The sequence below is a fragment of the Oncorhynchus masou genome, chromosome 22, assembly GCF_036934945.1.
Source record: "Oncorhynchus masou masou isolate Uvic2021 chromosome 22, UVic_Omas_1.1, whole genome shotgun sequence".
Classification (NCBI taxonomy): domain Eukaryota; kingdom Metazoa; phylum Chordata; class Actinopteri; order Salmoniformes; family Salmonidae; genus Oncorhynchus; species Oncorhynchus masou.
Window position 1 is genome coordinate 7035519 of NC_088233.1, and position 23974 is coordinate 7059492.

Sequence of the window (23974 nt, forward strand, 5' to 3'; positions counted from 1 at the left end):
AACCCGAGACCACTAAGTAAGTGTACGTGTCATCTCTTATGTTAGGATCATGTCTGCTGAAATGGCCGTAATAGCGCCAGACAATGGGTTCTAAAAGGTGACATCATAATGCTTCAGAACTCGCATCATTACTTTTCATTGTCAATCTTTAGTGTCGCAAAAAAAGGATAAATGTTGGGTGTTTTCGACACTGGCATAAGAAATGTTATTATATTACATGTTAATGAACCACAACAACATCTGAGGTCAACAAAAGTATACATCTTAAACTTAACAGAGGGGTGGAAACAACAACAACAGCGGAGAGAATCAGGTGTTCATCTTTTTAATGGAAACCCAGTCATGCCCAGATCCCCCATAACCCTCAGCAACAACATGATGTTACCGTTACCTTCAACATGTCAGTGGAGTCTTACCTGTCTACCAGGTGACGAGAAAGACCCACATAGAGCAGGATCCTCGTTATATATTCATAACCCACGTCAACGACCACAAAGCCACTGACAACGAGTGACTCTGACATGCAGAGGTGTGATTACGGTACAATGTACATGTAGAAGGAAACAACAAACATGTACTTCATATTGTTCACTGTGAAAACTCAGTCAGGACAGGTGTGTGTTTTCAGCAGGGTGTGTAACCTGTCGAAGGATGACTTGGACACAGGAGGTGAAACACCTATGTAATAGTAACATAGGAATTAAAGGAGTGTTGGAAAGTGACTGTCTGTGTATGAATGGCACCACCCAAACGTCCTTTGAAGAAGTGGCCTGGTGTTGCTGTTTGGTTCCCTAGGTTACCTAGGTTGTCTTGGTTACAAAGGTGGAGTCGAGAGAATCGTGGAGGACAAATAGATGTCTTCCGGGGGGGATGGGTAAAGGGGGAGGAGTTATAGAAACAGGAGATGGGTAAAGGGGGAGGAGTTATAGAAACAGGAGATGGGTAAAGGGGGGAGGAGTTATAGAAACAGGAGATGGGTAAAGGGGGAGGAGTTATAGAAACAGGAGATGGGTAAAGGGGGAGGAGTTATAGAAACAGGAGATGGGTAAAGGGGGGAGGAGTTATAGGAACAGGAGATGGGTAAAGGGGGGAGGAGTTATAGGAACAGGAGATGGGTAAAGGGGGGGGGTTATAGGAACAGGAGATGGGTAAAGGGGGGAGGAGTTATAGGAACAGGAGATGGGTAAAGGGGGGAGGAGTTATAGGAACAGGAGATGGGTAAAGGGGGGAGGAGTAATGTCCTTTGGAGTTTGTTCAAGGAACAAGCACAACACGCATGGTGTTGGTGTAACCAGGGCCTGGACGCCATCCGGTCACGACAATGATGACATCTCCAGACTTGAAGAAGTGACGGTGTTTGCCTGGAGGGAAGAGGGGAGACACGGGGTGTTAATTTCGGGTCTTTTGGTGGGGCACCAGAGCCACCTAGGATCTCTCCAACCATAGAAATAGAGCCATATTTGATAATCATACGGTCACAGAGCGAGAAATCTTCAAATCTTATACTTCAATGTTGGTCTTTCTGTATGAAATGTGCTCTACAAATAAAGTTCAGTATTACGTCCTACACGTTGGAATTTAACGCGATGTCATTACTCACCCATCTCCAAGGCGAAGTTGACGCGGAGGTCGACATCCTCGGCCCAGACATCGTTGGCAGGCTTGGTGTACAGCACTGGGTAGATACCGCGGTACAGATGGGCCTGACGGGCGGTCTGGCCGCAGCGGGTCACAGCGATGATGGGGGCACGGGGCCTGTACCTGGACAGCAGATGGGCGGACCTAGAACCAGACACAGGGAGGAACATCAGGTGAGGAACCAGACACAGGAAGGAACAGCAGGTTAGGGTGTGGAATGAAAACATATATTGCTATGTGAAACTGTCACGCCCTGACCATAGAGAGCTCTTTATTCTCTATGTTGGTTGGGGCATGATAGTGACTAGGGTGGGTCATCTAGGTGATTAATGGTTTATGTTGGCCTGATATGGTTCCCAATCAGAGGCAGCTGTTTATCATTGTCTCTGATTGGGGATCATATTTAGGTAGCCCTTTTCCCCATTGTGATTTGTGGGATCTTGTCTACAGATAGTTGCCTGTGTGCACACCAGTAGCTTCACGTTTCGTTTGTGCTTTATTGTTTTGTTTGGTGAGTTTCGATTTATTCAAATATCTGGAACTCTATGCACGCTGCGCCTTGGTCCAATCATTATGACAATCGTGACAAAAACTGCTTCATGGTAAACTTAAAACCGTAATTATTATGTAGCACATTAGAGGAAGACACTCTGTAGATTATAACAATTATACTATATCTAATGTAACAATTATACTATATCTAATGTAATATTATACCAATCCAAGATCCAAACTCCGGACACAGCCATTACAATGAACCCATCCTCCTATAGATCCTACCACCAGTCACCTCTAACCAATACTGTATAGTGGCGCAGGTTGACTGATTGGAGTAGGAAAGCAGAGAGGGGAGAGGAGTGGAGTGAGGGACAGGAGAGGAGTGGAGAAGGAGGGGAGAGGAGTGTAGTGAGGGACAGGAGAGGAGTGGAGAAGGAGAGGAGAGGAGTGTAGTGAGGGACAGGAGAGGAGAAGGAGGAGTGGAGTGAGGGACAGGAGTGGAGAAGAGAGGGGAGAGGAGTGGAGTGAGGGACAGGAGAGGAGTGGAGAAGGAGGGGAGAGGAGTGGAGTGAGGGACAGGAGAGGAGTGAGGGACAGGAGAGGAGTGGAGTGTAGTGAGGGACAGGGGAGGAGTGGAGAAGGAGGGGAGAGGAGTGTAGTGAGGGACAGGAGAGGAGTGGAGAAGGACAGGAGAGGAGTGGAGAAGGAGAGGAGAGGAGTGTAGTGAGGGACAGGAGAGGAGAAGGAGGAGTGGAGTGAGGGACAGGAGAGGAGTGGAGAAGAGAGGGGAGAGGAGTGGAGTGAGGGACAGGAGAGGAGTGGAGAAGGAGGGGAGAGGAGTGGAGTGAGGGACAGGAGAGGAGTGAGGGACAGGAGAGGAGTGGAGTGTAGTGAGGGACAGGGGAGGAGTGGAGAAGGAGGGGAGAGGAGTGTAGTGAGGGACAGGAGAGGAGTGGAGAAGGAGGGGAGAGGAGTGTAGTGAGGGACAGGAGAGGAGTGGAGAAGGAGGGGGAGGGGAGAGGAGTGTAGTGAGGGACAGGAGTGGAGAAGGAGGGGAGAGGAGTGGAGCAGGAGCAGAGAGGGGAGAGGAGTGGAGTGAGGGACAGGAGAGGAGTAGGACGGGAGAGGAGTGTAGTGAGGGACAGGAGAGGAGTGGAGAAGGAGAGGAGAGGAGTGTAGTGAGGGACAGGAGAGGAGAAGGAGGAGTGGAGTGAGGGACAGGAGAGGAGTGGAGAAGAGAGGGGAGAGGAGTGGAGAAGGAGGGGAGAGGAGTGGAGTGTAGTGAGGGACAGGAGAGGAGTGGAGAAGGAGGGGGAGGGGAGAGGAGTGTAGTGAGGGACAGGAGTGGAGTGGAGTGAGGGACAGGAGAGGAGTGGAGTGGACTCATCCAGAACGCCGCAGCCCGTCTGGTGTTCAACCTTCCCAAGTTCTCTCACGTCACCCCGCTCCTCCGCTCTCTCCACTGGCTTCCAGTTGAAGCTCGCATCCGCTACAAGACCATGGTGCTTGCCTACGGAGCTGTGAGGGGAACGGCACCGCAGTACCTCCAGGCTCTGATCAGGCCCTACACCCAAACAAGGGCACTGCGTTCATCCACCTCTGGCCTGCTCGCCTCCCTACCACTGAGGAAGTACAGTTCCCGCTCAGCCCAGTCAAAACTGTTCGCTGCTCTGGCCCCCCAATGGTGGAACAAACTCCCTCACGACGCCAGGACAGCAGAGTCAATCACCACCTTCCGGAGACACCTGAAACCCCACCTCTTCAAGGAATACCTAGGATAGGATAAGTAATCCTTCTCACACCCCCCCTTAAATGATTCAGATGCACTATTGTAAAGTGGCTGTTCCACTGGATGTCAGAAGGTGAATTCACCAATTTGTAAGTCGCTCTGGATAAGAGCGTCTGCTAAATGACTTAAATGTAATGTAAATGTAATGAGTGAGGGACAGGAGAGGAGTGGAGAAGGAGCAGAGAGGGGAGTGGAGTGAGGGACAGGAGAGGAGTGGAGAAGGAGGGTAGAGGAGTGGAGAAAGGAGTGGAATGGAGTAGAAATGGAGTGAAGTGAGGGACAGGAGAGGAGAAGAGTACTGGAGAGTTATATTTAACTTTGTAAATGTCAGGGTTCAGGACTGTAAAGGTTGGGAACAAGTCATGGGTCTCTGCTATAGGGCTGAGGTCAGAGGGAAGCATGGGAGAAATCTGGTGACACACTAAGGAGAATGTACTCTTAAGGAGTCTACCGTTACGCCTTAAAGTCCAAAGACCTTTTCTGAGGTAAACTGGCTCTGCCAACCAAAACAGCCAAATGCTCCACCTAAACGTGAATCGATTCTCAATTGCGATACGGTTCTAGAAACATACATCCCTTTACTTTCATATCACATCAAAATAATAATTTAACAAATGCTAAATATACACTTGCTGTTCAGTTTTAACCAGCTGCATAAGTTGCAGACGACAGTATTTTTCAGTGACGACACGTTTCTGGCGACAAACTTCGTTACGCAAGGGTTTGAGGAACATGCTAGAAATATCTGTTGTCCGTCTGGATCCCTATAAAGGTGTGTAGTGATTTAACCTTTTGCCTCCTTGCTGATATGAAAGATACGTTCTTTATGTTTCCCAAGCGATGCGTGTTCACGTTCTTCCCTCCAGGAAGAAGACACCTTCATCAATAGGCACTAAAGGTGGTTAGCATCTATGAATTGGGTTTAAGTGACACAAAGGACTACACAGACTGGGCCTCTGCTACAGAACTGGGGTGAGAGAGGGCGTGATGGGAGAGTTCTGGGTCTCAGCTACAGGGCTGGGGTGAGAGAGGGCATGATGGGTAAGTTCTGGGTCTCTGTTACAGAACTGGGGTGAGAGAGGGCATGATGGGTAAGTCCTGGGTCTCCGCTACAGGGTTGGGAGAGTTCTGGGTCCGAGTTCTGGGGAGTTCTGGTTATGGACGTGGTTCTTGTGAACAGAAACTGGAACTAAAATCTCCAGCACCTGTGGTGAATGCGTAACCAGACTAGCACGGCTCGGCTCGGCTCAGTAGTGTGAACAGGGACTTGGACTGGGCTCAGAGAAGGGGTCAATAACGTCATGTACACGTCTGTCCTTCCCCTCAGAAGCAGGTCGGAGAAGTACAGACGTTTGCTGTGTGACTCTCTGGTTCGTACCTGCCAGTCTTGGTGAGCACGATGATGGCACTGGCACAGCACTTGAAGGAAGCCTCGACGGCGCCAATGGCAACGGACTCAGTGGGGTCACGGGTCAGGTGGGAGGTACGACGGATTTCCTCAAACATCTGCCTGTGGTACATGGCGGCCTCTGCCTCACGAGCAATCTGGGAAGGGGGGGGACAGAGAGACAGACAGAGAGACAGACAGAGAGACAGACAGAGAGACAGAGAGAGGGACAGAGAGAGGGACAGAGAGAGGGACATTGTTCGTGGCTCTGCCTTTTCCTAAGCTAGTTGGTTTGGTACACCACTAATGTGAAGTCCAGGGAATGAAAAACTTCAAGATTCAGACAGCAACAGTCAGACAGCAACATTCAAAAGCTAGATTCATTCTAGTTTCTCTGAAGGGGCAAGGGGAACATAAGAGAGGCAGTGTCCTCTAGTCCACTAGTAAATATAGAGTCACTGTGGTCTGCATACCTGAGGTGTTGTGATGCTGATCCTCAGACACATGCTGATTGAGAAATCTGACCCCAACGTCCCCATCCAATGCAACATGATGCAGAAAACAGATGCAGTGAGAGAGAACAGATGCAGAGAGAGAGAGAGAGCAGAGGGATGCAGAGAGAGAGAGAGAGCAGAGGGAGAGCAGAGGGATGGAGAGAGAGAGAGATAGAGAGAGCAGCGGGATGGAGAGAGAGAAAACAGCGGAATGGAGAGAGGGAGCAGCGGGATGGAGAGAGAGGGAACAGCGGGATGAAGAGAGAGGGAACAGCGGGATGGAGAGAGAGAGCGCAGCGGGATGGAGCGAGAGAGAGCAGCGGGATGGAGAGAGAGAGAGCAGCGGGATGGAGAGAGAGAGAACAGCGGGATGGAGAGAGAGAGAACAGCGGGATGGAGAGAGAGAGAACAGCGGGATGGAGAGAGAGAGAACAGCGGGATGGAGAGAGAGAACAGCGGGATGGAGAGAGAGAACAGCGGGATGGAGAGAGAGGGAACAGCGGGATGGAGAGAGAGGGAACAGCGGGATGGAGAGAGAGAGAGCAGCGGGATGGAGAGAGAGAGAGCAGCGGGATGGAGAGAGAGAGAGCAGTGGGATGGAGAGAGAGGGAACAGCGGGATGGAGAGAGGGAACAGCGGGATGGAGAGAGAGAGAACAGCGGGATGGAGAGAGAGAGAACAGCGGGATGGAGAGAGAGAGAGAACAGCGGGATGGAGAGAGAGAGAGAACAGCGGGATGGAGAGAGAGAACAGAGGGATGGAGAGAGAGAGAACAGCGGGATGGAGAGAGAGAACAGAGGGATGGAGAGAGAGAGCAGCGGGATGGAGAGAGAGAGAACAGAGGGATGGAGAGAGAGAGAACAGAGGGATGGAGAGAGAGAGAACAGAGGGATGGAGAGAGAGAGAACAGAGGGATGGAGAGAGAGAGAACAGCGGGATGGAGAGAGAGAGAACAGCGGGATGGAGAGAGAACAGAGGGATGGGGGAGAAGTAGTAACACACAGAGCCAGTATCATGATGAGTGTGTAGAAGCCGTTAGTACATAGATCACAAACCAAAAACACACAGAAATACATTACTGTTATATTAGCTACTTTTTGTTAATTCAGCTGAGGCAGCCCAGCATACACATCCAACACCACAACGTTGTCTCAACGTTGACCCTGTGTTGCGGTTTGCTGGGACGATTCTGTCCACAACCAGGTTTCCAGCCGCATGGGAGTAAAGTACATAACAGGCCTGACGGAAACAGAACGTTTTCTAAAATGACTACAAAACAAAATACGCCAAGGGCGGGATGTTTTATTTGTGTCTGTAAAATGAATTATGCACAAATATTGATATATATTACGACTTGTCGGGAAAAGCAGTTTATTAGGTGATGAGAAATAAACTTCACAGGTTTGGTGACAGTCCACGGTGACGAGCTGGACGACACCATCGCAGCCTTTACATCTGCAACACGTCAAATGTTGATGGGAAACATGCAGACATTTGAGTCATGTTCGGATGAAAAACCTGGTCGCCCAATTGGATGGAAACCTGATCACATTGACCACTCATGAACTTTGAATCAGTGGCTCGCAGGGCTGCGACAGGAAACATTGTGGATGTTGGGCTTGTGTTGGGAGGAGCCAAAGCAAGACCTATAGAGCGCTCTGCTCTCAGTCTCTCACCTTGTGTTGGGAGGAGCCAAAGCAAGACCTATAGAGGGGGGGCTCTGCTCTCGGTCTCTCACCTTGTGTTGGGAGGAAATACAAGACCTATAGAGGGGGGCCCAGCTCTGCTCTCGGTCTCTCACCTTGTGTTGGGAGGAGCCAAAGCAAGACCTATAGAGGGGGGCTCTGCTCTCGGTCTCTCACCTTGTGTTGGGAGGAGCTGGGCAAGACCTATAGAGGGGGGCGCTCTGCTCTCAGTCTCTCACCTTGTGTTGGGAGGAGCCAAAGCAAGACCTATAGAGGGGGGGGCGCTCTGCTCTCGGTCTCTCACCTTGTGTTGGGAGGAAAAGCAAGACCTATAGAGGGGGGATGCTTTTCTCACCTTGTGTTGGGAGGAGCCAAAAAGACCTATAGAGGGGGGCTCTGCTCGGGTCTCTCACCTTGTGTTGGGAGGAGCCAATAAGACCTATCAGAGGTTTGCTCTCAGTCTCTCACCTTGTGTTGGGAGGAGCCAAGGCAAGACCTATAGAGGGGGGGCGCTCTGCTCTCAGTCTCTCAACTTGTGTTGGGAGGAGCATGCAAGACCTAAAGGGTCATGTTCGGATGCTCTGCTTCGGATCGGTCTGGAAACCTTGTGTTGGGAGGAGACCAAAGCAAGACCTTTGAATCTGCTCTCGGTCTCTCACCTTGTGTTGGGAGGAGCAGGCAAGACCTATAGAGGGTGCTCTCAGTCTCTCACCTTGTGTTGGGAGGAGCCAAGGCAAGACCTATAGAGGGGGGGGCGCTCTGCTCTCAGTCTCTCACCTTGTGTTGGGAGGAGCCAAGGCAAGACCTATAAGGGGGGGCGCTCTGCTCTCGGTCTCTCACCTTGTGTTGGGAGGAGCCAAAGCAAGACCTATAGAGGGGGGCGCTCTGCTCTCAGTCTCTCACCTTGTGTTGGGAGGAGCCAAGGCAAGACCCATAGAGGGGGGGGGGCTCTGCTCTCAGTCTCTCACCTTGTGTTGGGAGGAGCCAAGCAAGACCTATAGAGGGGGGGGGCTCTGCTCTCAGTCTCTCACCTTGTGTTGGGAGGAGCCAAGGCAAGACCTATAGAGGGGGGGCCGCTCTGCTCTCAGTCTCTCACCTTGTGTTGGGAGGAGCCAAGGCAAGACCTATAGAGGGGGGCGCTCTGCTCTCAGTCTCTCACCTTGTGCTGTGTGCGGACAGCCTCAAGTGGGTAGTCTCCCTTGGCGGTCTCACCACTCAGCATGATGCAGTCGTTACCGTCCAGAACGGCATTGGCGACATCGGAACCCTCAGCACGAGTAGGGCGGGGCTTCTTGATCATGCTCTCCAGCATCTGGATCAATCAGGAGAGAGAGGAGAGATCATTAGGCACCAGTCAACGACAGGATAGATTATTTACATCGATTCATTTATAGAGACTGCCCTTATTAGGCATAAATCTCTGCCCTTTCCTCTAAGGTTTCGTCAAAGAAGAGGTCCTCTTAAACCTCAAACACTCCAGACTAGGAACCCTGCTGTTATCTGACATTGAATTCAGTGTATTTGAGTGTTAACAGGTTATCAGACCCTGCTTTGGGTGACAGGGATGGAAATTAAGCATGTATGAGGGGTCTAATCAGTTTGTCACGTGTGCCGAATATAACAGAACACAGTGACATGCTAATGTATGAGGAGGTCTAGTCATGTATGAGGAGGTCTAGTCGTCATGTATGAGGAGGTCTAGTCGTCATGTATGAGGAGGTCTAGTCGTCATGTATGAGGAGGTCTAGTCGTCATGTATGAGGAGGTCTAGTCATGTATGAGGAGGTCTAGTAGTCATGTATGAGGAGGTCTAGTCGTCATGTATGAGGAGGTCTAGTCGTCATGTATGAGGAGGTCTAGTCTGCGGGCAACGTGTCGGACCTGTGTGGCGCAGGTGATGGGCTTGCCGATCCTGTTGCAGCGTCCGGTCATCATCTTCTGGGCGATGAACACCTTCTCTGTGGGGATCTCAATACCCAGGTCACCGCGGGCAACCATGATGCCATCGCTAGCCTCCAGGATCTCATCGAATCTACACAGAGACAGACAGATGGTTTTTACAAGTCAGTGGCAGCGTAGCCTAGTGGTTAGAGCGTTGGACTAGTAACCAGAAGGTTGCAAGTTCAAACCCCCGAGCTGACAAGGTAAAAATCTGTCGTTTTGCCCCTGAACAGGCAGTTAACCCACTGTTCCTAGGCCGTCATTGAAAATAAGAGTTTGTTCTTAACCGACTTGCCTGGTTAAATAAAGGTAAAATGATTCGGCATTGGGTATCTATATTTCCAAGAGGCTAAACTGATGCTCAAGACAGTAGGATCCTTCAAGTGGAGAGATCACCAATCAACGACAGGATAGATTATTTACATCGATTCATTTATAGAGACTGCAGGGAGTGGAGTGCTCTGCCGTTTCGTCAAAGCAGAGGTCCTCTTAAACCTCAAACACTCCGGACTCGGGACCCTGCTGTTATCTGACATTGCTTTTTTTTTTTTTTGCTTTTGAAAGTAATGAAAAATAATAAATAAAACTTAATACGTTTTACTACAATACTATCGTGTAGTCAGTGAGGCCTCTCAATATCACACACACACCTGCGGACGCCCTCGTGGTTCTCCAGTTTGGAGATGATCTTGATGTGTTTGCCCTTCTCTCCCAGCACCTTCCTGACGGCGTGTACATCAGCTGCCTTACGGATAAAGGAGGCGAAGACCATGTCCACTCCCTGTTCCACACCGAACTGCAGATCCTGGATGTCCTTCTCAGAGACAGCGGGCAGGTCCACAGCAGCACCGGGCAAGTTCACACCCTTCTTAGAGCCCAGAGTTCCACCATTCTCAATCTCACAGTCCAGGAAGTCAGCGCCTTGGGGGACAATCATGTGTGTCAATCACAATGCCAGAACAACGGTCCAGTAACACGTTACAACAGGTGTCATCGGAATTTCATAATTCTTATGTGTTCATTAATTAAAATACCCTCAGTCTATTTTATAAGAATTTGTAAGATTCTTATTTGCATTAAATAGACAGAGACCAGTGTTATCAAAATGAGATAATAGTATTTATTCTCGGAGCGCGCTGCCATGAAACCACGAACAGTTTATATACAAAATATGACATCATAGGTTATTAAATGTCCTTCCTCCTATCGACCAGAAGGAAACAGGTTCAAAAGTTTATTCCCACCCCCTCGCTCGCTCACTCACTCCAGACACACACTTATCAAGATTCACTTCTGGAATCTTCACCTTCATCCATCACTATTTAGAAGACAGTTCCAGATAATGGAAAACGCAGGAAAACACTGCCTTATCTAAACATCCCAGAGCTAAGTTGAGTCGGTTCAACCATTGGTTAACGACCCTCTTTGCTTACTTAAAAACCCACAATCCAGCCCTCCCCAAACCAGTCCTCCCCCCAACCCAACCCAACCCAGTCCTCCCCAACCCAGCTGGAATGATGTTTATTATGTTTAATTACCTCCTGTTTCATGCTCCACTTCCCTTCCTTATGAATTAACATTATTCATCAGATATAATAAAACAGAGTATAAGTTTAATTAGTTATAGTTCTATTTCAAATAAAGATATTGTTTAGTCATTATTCATAAAATTCCTAACAGGCAAAGTAGAAGGACTTTACTTTGGTTTAAGCGTGTAGCTACTTCCTGTCACTTGTCAGGTTGTGAGAGTGTTATTCTGTTGCTACAGTAGGATGTTGCTAGGATACTCACCAACTTCCTTGACCTTCAGGGACATGAGGCCGTCGTCGATGTAGACGTGAGCTCCGACCTTAAGGATCTTGGTGATGTTCTTGTAGTCCAACCACAGGTGCTTCTCATCACAGTTGTCCTTGTACTTGTCGTCCAGGGTCAGCTTGATGTGACCTCCCTTCTTCAACTCGACCTCAGCTTCGCCACTCTGTACACGGGAAGAATCTTATGATTACACAACTATTACTATCGTATTATGTACTGTATATGTCTATGGAGAAGGACAGGGATTATAGTATTATGTACTGTGTATCTGTCTGGAGAAGGGCAGGGATTATAGTATTATGTACTGTGTATCTGTACGGAGAAGGGCAGGGATTATAGTATTATGTACTGTGTATCTGTACGGAGAAGAACAGGGATTATAGTATTATGTACTGTGTATCTGTCTAGAGAAGAACAGGGATTATAGTATTATGTACTGTGTATCTAGGAGAAGAACAGGGATTATAGTATTATGTACTGTGTATGTCTAGAGAAGAACAGGGATTATAGTATTATGTACTGTGTATCTGTACGGAGAAGGACAGGGATTATAGTATTATGTACTGTGTATGTCTATGGAGAAGGACAGGGATTATAGTATTATGTACTGTGTATCTGTATGGAGAAGAACAGGGATTATAGTATTATGTACTGTGTATCTAGAGAAGAACAGGGATTATAGTATTATGTACTGTGTATCTGTATGGAGAAGAACAGGGATTATAGTATTATGTACTGTGTATGTCTATGGAGAAGAACAGGGATTATAGTATTATGTACTGTGTATGTCTATGGAGAAGAACAGGGATTATAGTATTATGTACTGTGTATGTCTATGGAGAAGAACAGGGATTATAGTATTATGTACTGTGTATGTCTAGAGAAGAACAGGGATTATAGTATTATGTACTGTGTATGTCTAGAGAAGAACAGGGATTATAGTATTATGTACTGTGTATCTGTATGGAGAAGAACAGGGATTATAGTATTATGTACTGTGTATGTCTAGAGAAGAACAGGGATTATAGTATTATGTACTGTGTATGTCTAGAGAAGAACAGGGATTATAGTATTATGTACTGTGTATGTCTAGAGAAGAACAGGGATTATAGTATTATGTACTGTGTATGTCTAGAGAAGAACAGGGATTATAGTATTATGTACTGTGTATCTGTACGGAGAAGGACAGGGATTATAGTATTATGTACTGTGTATGTCTAGAGAAGAACAGGGATTATAGTATTATGTACTGTGTATCTGTATGGAGAAGAACAGGGATTATAGTATTATGTACTGTGTATGTCTAGAGAAGGACAGGGATTATAGTATTATGTACTGTGTATGTCTATGGAGAAGAACAGGGATTATAGTATTATGTACTGTGTATCTGTACGGAGAAGGACAGGGATTATAGTATTATGTACTGTGTATGTCTAGAGAAGAACAGGGATTATAGTATTATGTACTGTGTATCTGTACGGAGAAGGACAGGGATTATAGTATTATGTACTGTGTATGTCTATGGAGAAGAACAGGGATTATAGTATTATGTACTGTGTATGTCTAGAGAAGAACAGGGATTATAGTATTATGTACTGTGTATCTGTACGGAGAAGAACAGGGATTATAGTATTATGTACTGTGTATGTCTAGAGAAGAACAGGGATTATAGTATTATGTACTGTGTATCTGTACGGAGAAGAACAGGGATTATAGTATTATGTACTGTGTATGTCTAGAGAAGAACAGGGATTATAGTATTATGTACTGTGTATGTCTAGAGAAGAACAGGGATTATAGTATTATGTACTGTGTATCTGTACGGAGAAGAACAGGGATTATAGTATTATGTACTGTGTATCTGTACGGAGAAGGACAGGGATTATAGTATTATGTACTGTGTATCTGTACGGAGAAGAACAGGGATTATAGTATTATGTACTGTGTATGTCTAGAGAAGAACAGGGATTATAGTATTATGTACTGTGTATCTGTACGGAGAAGAACAGGGATTATAGTATTATGTACTGTGTATGTCTAGAGAAGGACAGGGATTATAGTATTATGTACTGTGTATCTGTACGGAGAAGGACAGGGATTATAGTATTATGTACTGTGTATGTCTAGAGAAGGACAGGGATTATAGTATTATGTACTGTGTATGTCTAGAGAAGAACAGGGATTATAGTATTATGTACTGTGTATCTGTAGGAGAAGAACAGGGATTATAGTATTATGTACTGTGTATGTCTAGAGAAGAACAGGGATTATAGTATTATGTACTGTGTATGTAGAAGAACAGGGATTATAGTATTATGTACTGTGTATCTGTACGGAGAAGGACAGGGATTATAGTATTATGTACTGTGTATGTCTAGAGAAGAACAGGGATTATAGTATTATGTACTGTGTATGTCTATGGAGAAGGACCTGGCTCATGAACAATACATACATTCTGATGCCAGTAGTGTTTTACAGGAGTTGATGTATATCAGCTTTATGATATCATTGCTTGTTGTTGTATTTCTTGCTCCTCGCTTGGCCAATGCCTTCCTTTTGACCAAATCAAAAGGTAGGCCTACACGATAGGGGTTAGGTCATTTGGTACTACAGTCAAGAAACGTAGCTGCTTGTCTCTGTTTTAATTTGTCTGTAAAGTGTATTTGTGATGATACACTTGGAACTGAAGTTGGATTTTTCATAAAGATTTACAGTAGTTCATGGTGAATGACTACTCACGCCCTTGATGAGTCCAGTCCTGATTTCGGGTCCCTTGGTGTCCAGAGCGATGGCCACTGGTCTGTACTCGATGGTGCCGGATCCGAAGCTCTCGGTGGCTTCACGGACATTCTTGATGGTCTCAGCATGATACTGAATAGAACAGAAGATTATATTTTTTTTCCCCCCATCGAAACAGAAATGTATCTGTTTTTTTAAATTCCCACCCCCCCTTTTAAACACCACACAGATGAGTCTGGAAAAGAAGGGGGTGTCATATTTGTATTTTATTTATTTATCCAACCTTTATTTAACTAGGCAAGTCAGTTAAGAACAAATTCTTATTTACAATGACGGCCTACCCAGGGCCAAACCCGGACGATGCTGTGCCAATTGTGTGCCGCCCTATGAGACTACCAATCACGGCCGGATGTGATACAGCCTGGATAGTATCACTTAGAGACAGAGGTTTTAGCATGCCATGACACTGCATATACTATGGAAAACAAATTCTATGGGTCTGAGCGTAGAGACCTGAGGAACACCAAATGTAACTTTGGAACTTTCAGATGATTTGCCGTATAAATTCGTAGTGCTCAGATAAGTAGTGTGTTGAGATTTTAAATAGACTTTAAATTAAGTTTGATTTGATTTACTGTAGGGGAAGTCAAATCATTCAGAGACGTGTGACGATTTTCAGGCTGTCAATTCACTGCTAGTGGCAACTTTCATTCATTGGCAACTGGTAAATGAAACAATCAAAAAAATGTTTACTCAGTACAGTGGATATTATTATTGAAGATAGTTTCTACTCAACCTGAATCTATGTCAAAGTGTTATTTCTATATTAAGGACAGAGCTGACCAAGGTGACCGGTGTGTTGTTTCCTACCCTCACCACCTGAGGGCGGCCCGTCGGAAAGTCCAGGACTCTGTTACATAGGGTGGGGTCGAGACCCAGGGCCTCCAGCTTGATGATGAGTTTGGAGGGTACTATGGTGTTAAATGCTGAGCTCAAGTCAATGAACAGCATTCTTACATAGGTATTCCTCTTGTCCAGATGGTATAAGGCAGTGAGCAGTGTGATGGTGATTGCATCCACTGTGGACTTGTTGGGGCAGTATGTAAACTGAACTGGGTCGAGGGTGGCCGGTAAGATGGCGGTGAAATGATCCTTGACTAGTCTCTCAAAGCATTTTATGATGACAGAAGTAGATGCTACGGGGCGATAGTCATTTAGTTCAGTTGCCTTAGCTTTCTTGGGAACAATGGTGGCCATCTTGAAGCATGTGGGGACAACAGACTGGGATAGGGAGTGATTGAATATGTCCGTAAACACTGGTCTGGGCATTCTCTGAGGACGTGGCTGGGGATGCCGTCTGGGCCTGTCTGGGTTAACACGTTTAAATGTTTTACTCACGTTGGCCACAGTGAAGGAGAGCCCACAGGCTTTGGTAGCGGGCCGTGTCAGTGGCACTGTATTGTCCTCAAAGCGAGCAAAGAAGTTGTTAAATAAGTCTGGGCGCAAGGCATCAATGTCCGCAACGGGGCTGGTTTTCTTTTGTAATCCGTGATTGGCTGTAGTCCCTGCCACATACATCTCCTGTTTGAGCAGTTGAATTGAGACTCTACCTTGTCTCTATACTGACGCTTATACTGATGCTTGATTGCCTTGTGGAGGGAATAGCTGCACTGTTTGTATTCGGTCATGTTTCCAGTCGCCTTGCCATGATTAAAAGCGGTGGTTTGCGCTTTCAGTTTTGTGTGAATGTTGTCAGCAATCCAAGGTTTATGGTTAGGGAAGGCTTTAATAGTCACAGTGGGTACAACATCACTGATGCACTTGCTAATAAACTCGCTCACAAGTCAGCGTATACGTCAATGTTGTTGTCTGAGGCTACCCGCAACATATTCCAGTCCATGTGATCAAAGCAATCTTAAAGCGTGGAATCCGATTGGTCAGACTAGCGTTGGATAGACCTGAGCACGGGTGTTTCCGGTTTTAGTTTCTGTCTATAGGCTGGAAGCAACAAAATTGAGTCACAGTCAGATTTGCCGAAGGGAAGTTGGGGGAGGGCTTTGTATGCATCGTGGAAGTTAGTAGCAATGGTCCAGAATGCTACCAGCTCTTATCGCACATTCGATATGCTAATAGAATTTAGGAAGTCTTGTTCTCAGATTAGCTTTGTTAAAATTCCCAGCAACAATATATGCAGCCTCAGGATATATGGTTTCCAGTTTACATAGAGTCCAATGAAGTTCTTTCAGGGCCTTCGAGGTATCTGCTTGGGGGGGGGGGGGGGGGATATACACGGCTGTGACTATAATCGAAGAGAATTCTCTTGGTAGATAATGCAGTCTGCATTTAATTGTCAGAGTGACCATCGGGTTCTTGGTCACCTCCCTGACCAAGGCCCTTCTCCCCCGATTGCTCAGTTTGGCCAGGCGGCCAGCTCTAGGAAGGGTCTTGGTGGTTCCAAACTTCTTCCATTTAAGAATGATGGAGGCCACTGTGTTCTTTGGGACCTTCAACGCTGCAGACATTTTTTTGGTACCCTTTCCGAGATCTGTGCCTCGACACAATCCTGTCTCGGAGCTCTACGGGCAATTCCTTTGACCTCATGGCTTGGTTTTTGCTCTGAAATGCACTGTCAACTGTGGGACCTTATATAGACAGGTGTGTGCCTTTCCAAATCATGTCCAATCAGTTGAATTTACCACAGGTGGACTACAATCAAGTTGTAGAAACATCAGTCCTGTGTGGCTCAGTCGGTAGAGCATGGCGCTTGCAACGCCAAGCGTCAACCACCCATATGTAAAAGTAGTGGCCCCAGCCGAAAGTCGCTTTGGACAAAAGCGTCTGCTAAATGGGATATATCTCAAGGATGATCAATGTAAACTAAATTTCGAGTCTCATAGCAAACGGTCTGAATACTTATGTAAATGAGGTATATCTTATTTTTATATATTGTTTTGCAAAAATTTCTAAAAACCTCCTTTTACTTCGTAAATTATAGGGTATTGTGTGTAGATTGATGAAGATATATATATTTTTATATAATCTATTTTAGAATAAGTCTGTAACGTAACAAAATGCGGACAAGTCAAGGGGTCTGAATACCACTGTACATCCATTAAATGCTCACTGCCTCCTGGTAGATCAGTGTTGAAAGACATTCACTCAACAGTACTAAGTAGAAGCTGGCAAAGTGCAATTTAATATGTTATCTTATGGCCTAGCCACATAGCATAGCCACGTAGCATAGCCACGTAGCATAGCACCGTAGCATAGCACCGTAGCATAGCACCGTAGCATAGCACCGTAGCATAGCATAGCCATGTAGCATAGCACCACCGTAGCATATAACCACGTAGCATTGCCAAGTAGATTTAACAAAATAGAATAGCCAAGTAGTATAGCCACGTTGGTTATAACGATGTAGAATATCCAAGTAGGATAACCATGTAGATTATAACCATGTAGCATAGCTACATAGCATATAACCATGTAGATTCGCCAAGTAGGAAAACCAAGTAGTGTTAGCCAAGTAGATTAGCCATGTAGAATATAAACATGTAGCATATAACAAAGTATGTTAGCCAAGTAGCATAGCCACATAGAATATAACTAAGTAGTGTTAGCTAGCTTCTGGTCCCTAAACAGTTTCTGCCTATAGGAGAGAGACAGACTCAGAGACTCAATGACACTCACTTAACAGTGCTCTATAGTAGACAGACATAGGACAATTAGCCATGTTAAAATGTAATGTCTTTATCTTTGGGAGTATTTTAGCATAGCCAAGTAGCTTAGCGTTAGCTCCTGGCCCATCTAAACACGTTCTGCGAGAACCTGAGATGTGGCTATTTACATCTGCTCCCGACCACCTGACCAGAGGCAGAGGTCGAGTTTCCTTTTGCCCTTCTCATAAGGTCTCTGACCTCAACACATGACAGATGCCATGTAAAACAAACATAAGTTCAGATGTCCGAAGATGTCTGTCAGAAGTTCCTGCCAATGGGAGTTGCTCTGTCTAGCTTGTTTTCATGCACCAGTAGCATTCCCAAACAGACACTAACATGGTGCCACCACACTTGCCCTGTGACATGGCTGTAAGCTCCTACGGCGTCAGATGCTAACCCTTGACATACCGTCACGTTTTATCTCTGGCCCTAGAACCTAGCTCACCTGATTCAACGAGTCAACCAATCATCAATGCTGGTCGAGTACTTGTTCGATGGAATTGCGTGCATTATTTCTGGCCTGAGGCAAAATGTCCAGTCATGGAAGTAATCGCGGAATGGACTGGGAAATCCTGACCTAATTATAACTTTGATGCACATGTACACGAAACGTCATCTAGTGCGGATACATAGATACAGTACTGAACTTCAGAGTAGAACGTCTTCTTCGGACAAGCAATTAACAGTACCGATGACCTTTGAAAAGGGGCAATGCATTCAAATATCAAACGTATCGCTTCGATATCTAATACTGCTGTATGGTTTAGGGGGTGCGCTCCCGACCCAGCCAGGGTGAAACAGGTCAAAAAGCCATGACTTTTAAAGGGGAGAGGTCAGTAGTGTGAACCCTAGAACCCTTACTGGGGAGGAGGTTGAAGGAGGAGGAGGTTGGAGGAGGGGGAGGAGGAGTGAGGAGGAGGTTGGAGGAGGAGGTTGGGGTTGGAGGAGGAGGTTGGAGGAGGAGGAGCCACTAAAGTGCACGTACGAGCGTTCAGATCAGCTTACAGACTGACATTTAAATGGTACAGTGATAATGTCACAATGAGGATGGATGGTACTGACTCACTAAAGGTTATAGGATGAGGATGGCTGGTACTGCAGATTCACTAAAGGTTATAGTAAGCCAACATCCAAACTGGTCTTTATATTCGGCTGAGTGAATGTCACCATATTGCTTTCACCTATCCTTTCAGACTACCATGAGTTGCCAGGGAGTAAGGGCTACTAGTCTAAATCCTAGAACAGCTGTGGTGGCGTCAGTGCTAGTGTCCTTTCCCCTCAGCACTAGTGTCCTTTCCTTTCCCCTCAGCGCTAGTGTCCTTCCCTTTCCCCTCAGCGCTAGTGTCCTCTCCTTTCCCTTCAGCGCTAGTGTCCTTTCCTTTCCCCTCAGCGCTAGTGTCCTCTCCTTTCCCTTCAGCGCTAGTGTCCTCTCCTTTCCCTTCAGCGCAAGTGTCCTCTCCTTTCCCTTCAGCGCTAGTGTCCTCTCCTTTCCCTTCAGCGCTAGTGTCCTCACCTCTCCCTTTAGTGCTAGTGTCCTCTCCTCTCCCTTCAGTGCTAGTGTCCCTTCCCTTCAGTGCTAGTGTCCCTTCCCTTCAGTGCTAGTGTCCCTTCCCTTCAGTGCTAGTGTCCTTTCCCTTCAGTGCTAGTGTCCTTTCCCTTCAGTGCTAGTGTCCTTTCCCTTCAGTGCTAGTGTCCTTTCCCTTCAGTGCTAGTGTCCTCTCCCTTCAGTGCTAGTGTCCTTCCCTTCAGTGCTAGTGTCCTTTCCCTTCAGTGCTAGTGTCCTTTCCCTTCAGTGCTAGTGTCCCTTCCCTTCAGTGCTAGTGTCCTTTCCCTTCAGTGCTAGTGTCCTTTCCCTTCAGTGCTAGTGTCCCTTCCCTGTTCATCCCAGATGTCCTTTCCTTCAGTGACACTGTCCTTTCCCTTCAGTGCTAAGTCCTTTCCCTTCAGTGCTATTGTGTCCTTTCCCTTCAGTGATATGTCCCTTCCCTTCAGTGCTGGAGTGTCCCTTCCCTTCAGTGCTAGTATTTCCCTTCAGTGATATGTCCCTTCCCTTCAGTGCTAGTGTCCCTTCCCTTCAGTGCTAGTGTCCTTTCCCTTCAGTGCTAGTGTCCTTTCCCTTCAGTGCTAGTGTCCCTTCCCTTCAGTGCTAGTGTCCCTTCCCTTCAGTACTAGTGTAGTCCTACTACTGACCTCATGAGTTCCGTGAGAGAAGTTCATTCTTGCAATGTTCATCCCAGATTTGATCATCTCCTTGGCCATGGACACTGATCGGGAGGCGGGTCCTGCATGTGGACAAGACGACAAGCAAAGCTTATAGAGGAATATTGTGAAGTATTTTGGAGGGATATACCCCTATTGTGAAGTATTTTGGAGGGATATACCCCTATTGTGAAGTATTTTGGAGGGATATACCCCTATTGTGAAGGTTGAGGGATATACCCCTACTGTGAAGTATTTTGGAGGGATATAACCCTACTGTGAAGTATTTTGGAGGGATATAACCCTACTGTGAAGTATTTTGGAGGGATATAACCCTACTGTGAAGTATTTTGGAGGGATATACCCCTACTGTGAAGGTTGAGGGATATAACCCTACTGTGAAGGTTGAGGGATATAACCCTACTGTGAAGTATTTGAGGGATATACCCCTACTGTGAAAGTTCTGTGGCCTTCTGTAGGCACACCTCACACAAAATACATGTGTACATAGGATGTTGGGTAGAGTATTGTAGTGAGGGTGTTCAGTGGTGAGGGAGTGAGAAGCCATGAGGGGTGAGGTAGGGTTGGGCAGTGAGGTGAGGAAGTAGTGAATAGTGAAGGGAGTGAGGGCGGTGTGACCAATGAGGAAGGGTGTTGTTGACCAATGAGGAAGGGTGTTGTTGACCAATGAGGAGGGGTGTTGTTGACCAATGAGGAGGGGTGTTGTTGACCAATGAGGAGGGGTGTTGTTGACCAATGAGGAGGGGTGTTGTTGACCAATGAGGAGGGGTGTTGCTGAGCTGTACCGATGGTGCAGATGATTCCGGTGTTGCGAGCCACGGCTGGCTCGGAGTCGATGTCCAGAAGACACATGTGCTCCAGGAAAGTGTCGGCCATGGCAGCGTGGAGCTGCTGCGTCTGGATGAAGGCAGAGCCCATATCCTTTCCTTTAGACATGATTGGATCGGTATCTGAGAAATCCTAGAGAGAGCGAGAGAGCGAGCGAGAATAGAGGTGTTGAGGAGATCTTTTGACACTGGGTTAATGTTCTACAACCACCTCTGACATATTGAACCACGCCTCTCTAGATACTCCTGAAAGTTAGAGGTTGGAGAGGTCTTGATATCATTTTTCATGCCAAGTCTATTTATAGTGTGTGTGTGTGTGTGTGTGTGTGTCACTTGGCTTACACAGCTGCTCTGAGTCTATCCCACTGAATCAGGCTTTGACATTAGATCTTTGCACTGCCATGCTACCTACCAACAGACATAGCATATTAATGCTAGAGACATACTGTAGCAATGGAAAATGGACTAGCTGAAGTTTTCGGGTTCACATTATACTGTGAAAGAGAATGAAACCCTGGAACATTTCAGAGGGGTGGGTGGGCTGAGATTATTCATAATAAATTATCATAGATTTACCTCAACTCCGCTTGAGTTACTGATTTATTGATTGTGAATACTGTAATAGAGGTTTTATTAGAACGTTAGCGGTGCACCAACTCAGCTGACATTGGCTCTGGAGGTTCAGCCTGACAGTCTGAAGGGGATAGGGACTCAGTTGGCCAGCTGGCCACACACACTGTAGCAGCACCACCAAACTAGGACCGCAACAATGAGAGCATGTGTGACTGCGTGACTGCACACACACACACACACACACACGGACAGGCACACCCAGATAACGCCCCCACATTCCAGTCACCCATAATGACCAGGGACATAGGCTCTTGATGAGGAACTGGCCAGTGGCCACTTTTTGTAGGAGGTGGTTCTCACAGTTGGTGGGAAACTTGAGTTGTCAAAAAAGGATTTTGCAAATATCACATATTAATTCAACATTGGGGGATATTTTTTTCAACCTCAAAATGATTAATTAACTAGTCAGAGCAACATTATACAGATAGGTTGGCATAAATATCTTAGAGAACGTGACATGTACCATGACACAATCCCATCTATCATAGAGAACGTGACATGTACCATGACACAATCCCATCTATCATAGAGAACCTGACATGTACCGTGACACAATCCCATCTATCATAGAGAACCTGACATGTACCGTGACACAATCCCATCTATCATAGAGAACCTGACATGTACCGTGACACAATCCCATCTATCATAGAGAACCTGACATGTACCGTGACACAATCCCATCTATCATAGAGAACCTGACATGCATCGTGACACCAGTCCAGCTATCAACTGCTAAAGTGCGACTCCTTTTTCCTCGTAGATAAAACCTTAGCAGACTTGCCTATAAGAAGAGCTACATTATCTGGGTGACACAGTCACTGGCGTGAGCAGACTTTCAGTGAGACGTCGATTCACTCACAAGTTGAGAGAAAAACAACATCCAAGTGGGTTCCATTCTATAGGATTTTATTTTTTACTCTACGAGGATATTGAATTATAGAGCTATGATTTCAGGAGCTCAATAGTGGTTTAGTAATGCACACCGAGTGGTCGGGCGATGTCACCTACAGCTCTAGTGAAACTGAACAGTGGTTTATTAGCACACCGTATCAAAAGATAAGCTTCTGAATACAATGTCATTAAAATAGTAAAATTGTTCCTGGCTCTTTGACTTACAGGAAGTATAGATTAATGTATTTGTTTGTTGTTGCTATAGTAGAGGAGGAACATTGAGGATGACAGGATGGTGTCAGTGCATGTCAAATATAAACTTATTGTTTCATTTGAGTCATTTAGCAGACACTCTTATCCAGAGTGACTTACAATTAAGTCAATTAATGTCAAAAAACAAAATTGTTTTGCTTGTAGTAATGTAGGTTTCCCAATGCATGAAACAAACTCTATTATTTCACTGTAAAAATGTGGATCGCAAGTATAAGTAGTTGTCATCACTTTTAATTGTGCACAAATAGCCTATTCAGACTGAAATATACAACTAAATACCCCATATCACACCATAACAATTTGATTCAAAACGTTATGGAAGTAAAGTAACAATCAATAGTTAAAAGTCTATTACAACTTTTCAAAAACCAAAACTGATAGAACAATGTAATTAACTCAAGACAGCTATGTCAATATTATTTAGCAATAATTGTCCATCTTATGATAAATGTAAAGTTGATCATTTCCAGATGAGGACGCAGTGACTCACCTACCGGGTGAACGTTGCAGGGACCAATGCGCCCACCAGCCGAGCTCTGGCGAAAGATAACCCCCCCAACTGACCGGGACTACTTCCTCAGCCGAACATAGGGTATCCCTCCGATGTCACGTGGGGTGACTATAGGGCGGAACTGTAATGACAATGTTCCAGTTATAATCCGTTAATTGTACACCAAATGTTTAAGTATTGATAAAAAATATGTATTTAGTATGATATATGTTAAAGTCTACGAGTATTTTGGGGGATTATAGACATCATTTTCACCAGCAGAGAGGAACGTTACATAAAAAATAAATACAAGCGTTCGAGGGCCTTCTCGTTGACAAATCAGAAAGCTTCCCTGCGCTACTTAAAATAAAATATGAACTGGAGGTATGTTTGCAAACGACACCATGGATAGTGAGTTCAACTGAAGGTAGTAGTTCGTGTCGAGACTAGAGCAGAGCAGGGGGTGCGTTTTCTGGTCTGTTTTATGGATTTTGTAGTATAGAAAGTATTGTCTGGACAGTCTAAAATTCCCCAAATTAGTCAAACACTATTATTGTGAAAATACATTTTTGTAATCAAAAAGTAGTTTGAATGTGTTTTAACATTGGTCGCTTGCTTTACTTTGACATTTTTACAATTTTAAATAATAATAAATATAAAAAATAAAAACCAAAAGTGAAAAGTACAGGTGCCCAGTCAATGAATTGCATTCATACCGAACATACAAATAAGCATGGGCTATTCTACTGTATACTGCAGTGGTTCCCAACCAGTGTGCTGTGGCACATTTGTGTGCCTTGAGAAAACGTGACCTGTAGAATGCACATGTCATTTTGAATTGCAAGCACTAGTGCTGGTCAGATTAAAACATTAAATAGCACGTTACATCTGTATTGTTACATCTGTATCGTTGATTCAAGTCTGCCGCGCTC

The 23974-nt window shown here is 45.8% G+C and overlaps 1 protein-coding gene across 2 annotated transcripts; it reads right to left on the minus strand.

Moving 5' to 3' along the window:
- Positions 1-309: 309 nt before the first annotated feature.
- LOC135508948 (pyruvate kinase PKM-like) lies at positions 310-23123 on the minus strand. 2 transcript variants are annotated; one of them, XM_064929185.1, is made up of 11 exons: positions 23047-23123; positions 20711-20885; positions 19896-19987; positions 13987-14118; positions 11224-11410; positions 10083-10353; positions 9373-9523; positions 8651-8803; positions 5304-5470; positions 1601-1782; positions 310-1361 (listed from the first exon to the last, which is right to left on the minus strand). In XM_064929185.1, exons 2-11 carry the CDS (start codon positions 20859-20861, stop codon positions 1255-1257), a joined length of 1593 nt encoding a protein of 530 aa, XP_064785257.1. In that variant the 5' UTR covers positions 20862-20885; positions 23047-23123; the 3' UTR covers positions 310-1254. The 2 variants fall into 2 exon arrangements, with proteins under 2 accessions (XP_064785257.1, XP_064785256.1); XM_064929184.1 differs by having other exon boundaries at positions 23043-23123.
- Between the last annotated feature and the right edge of the window lie 851 nt (positions 23124-23974).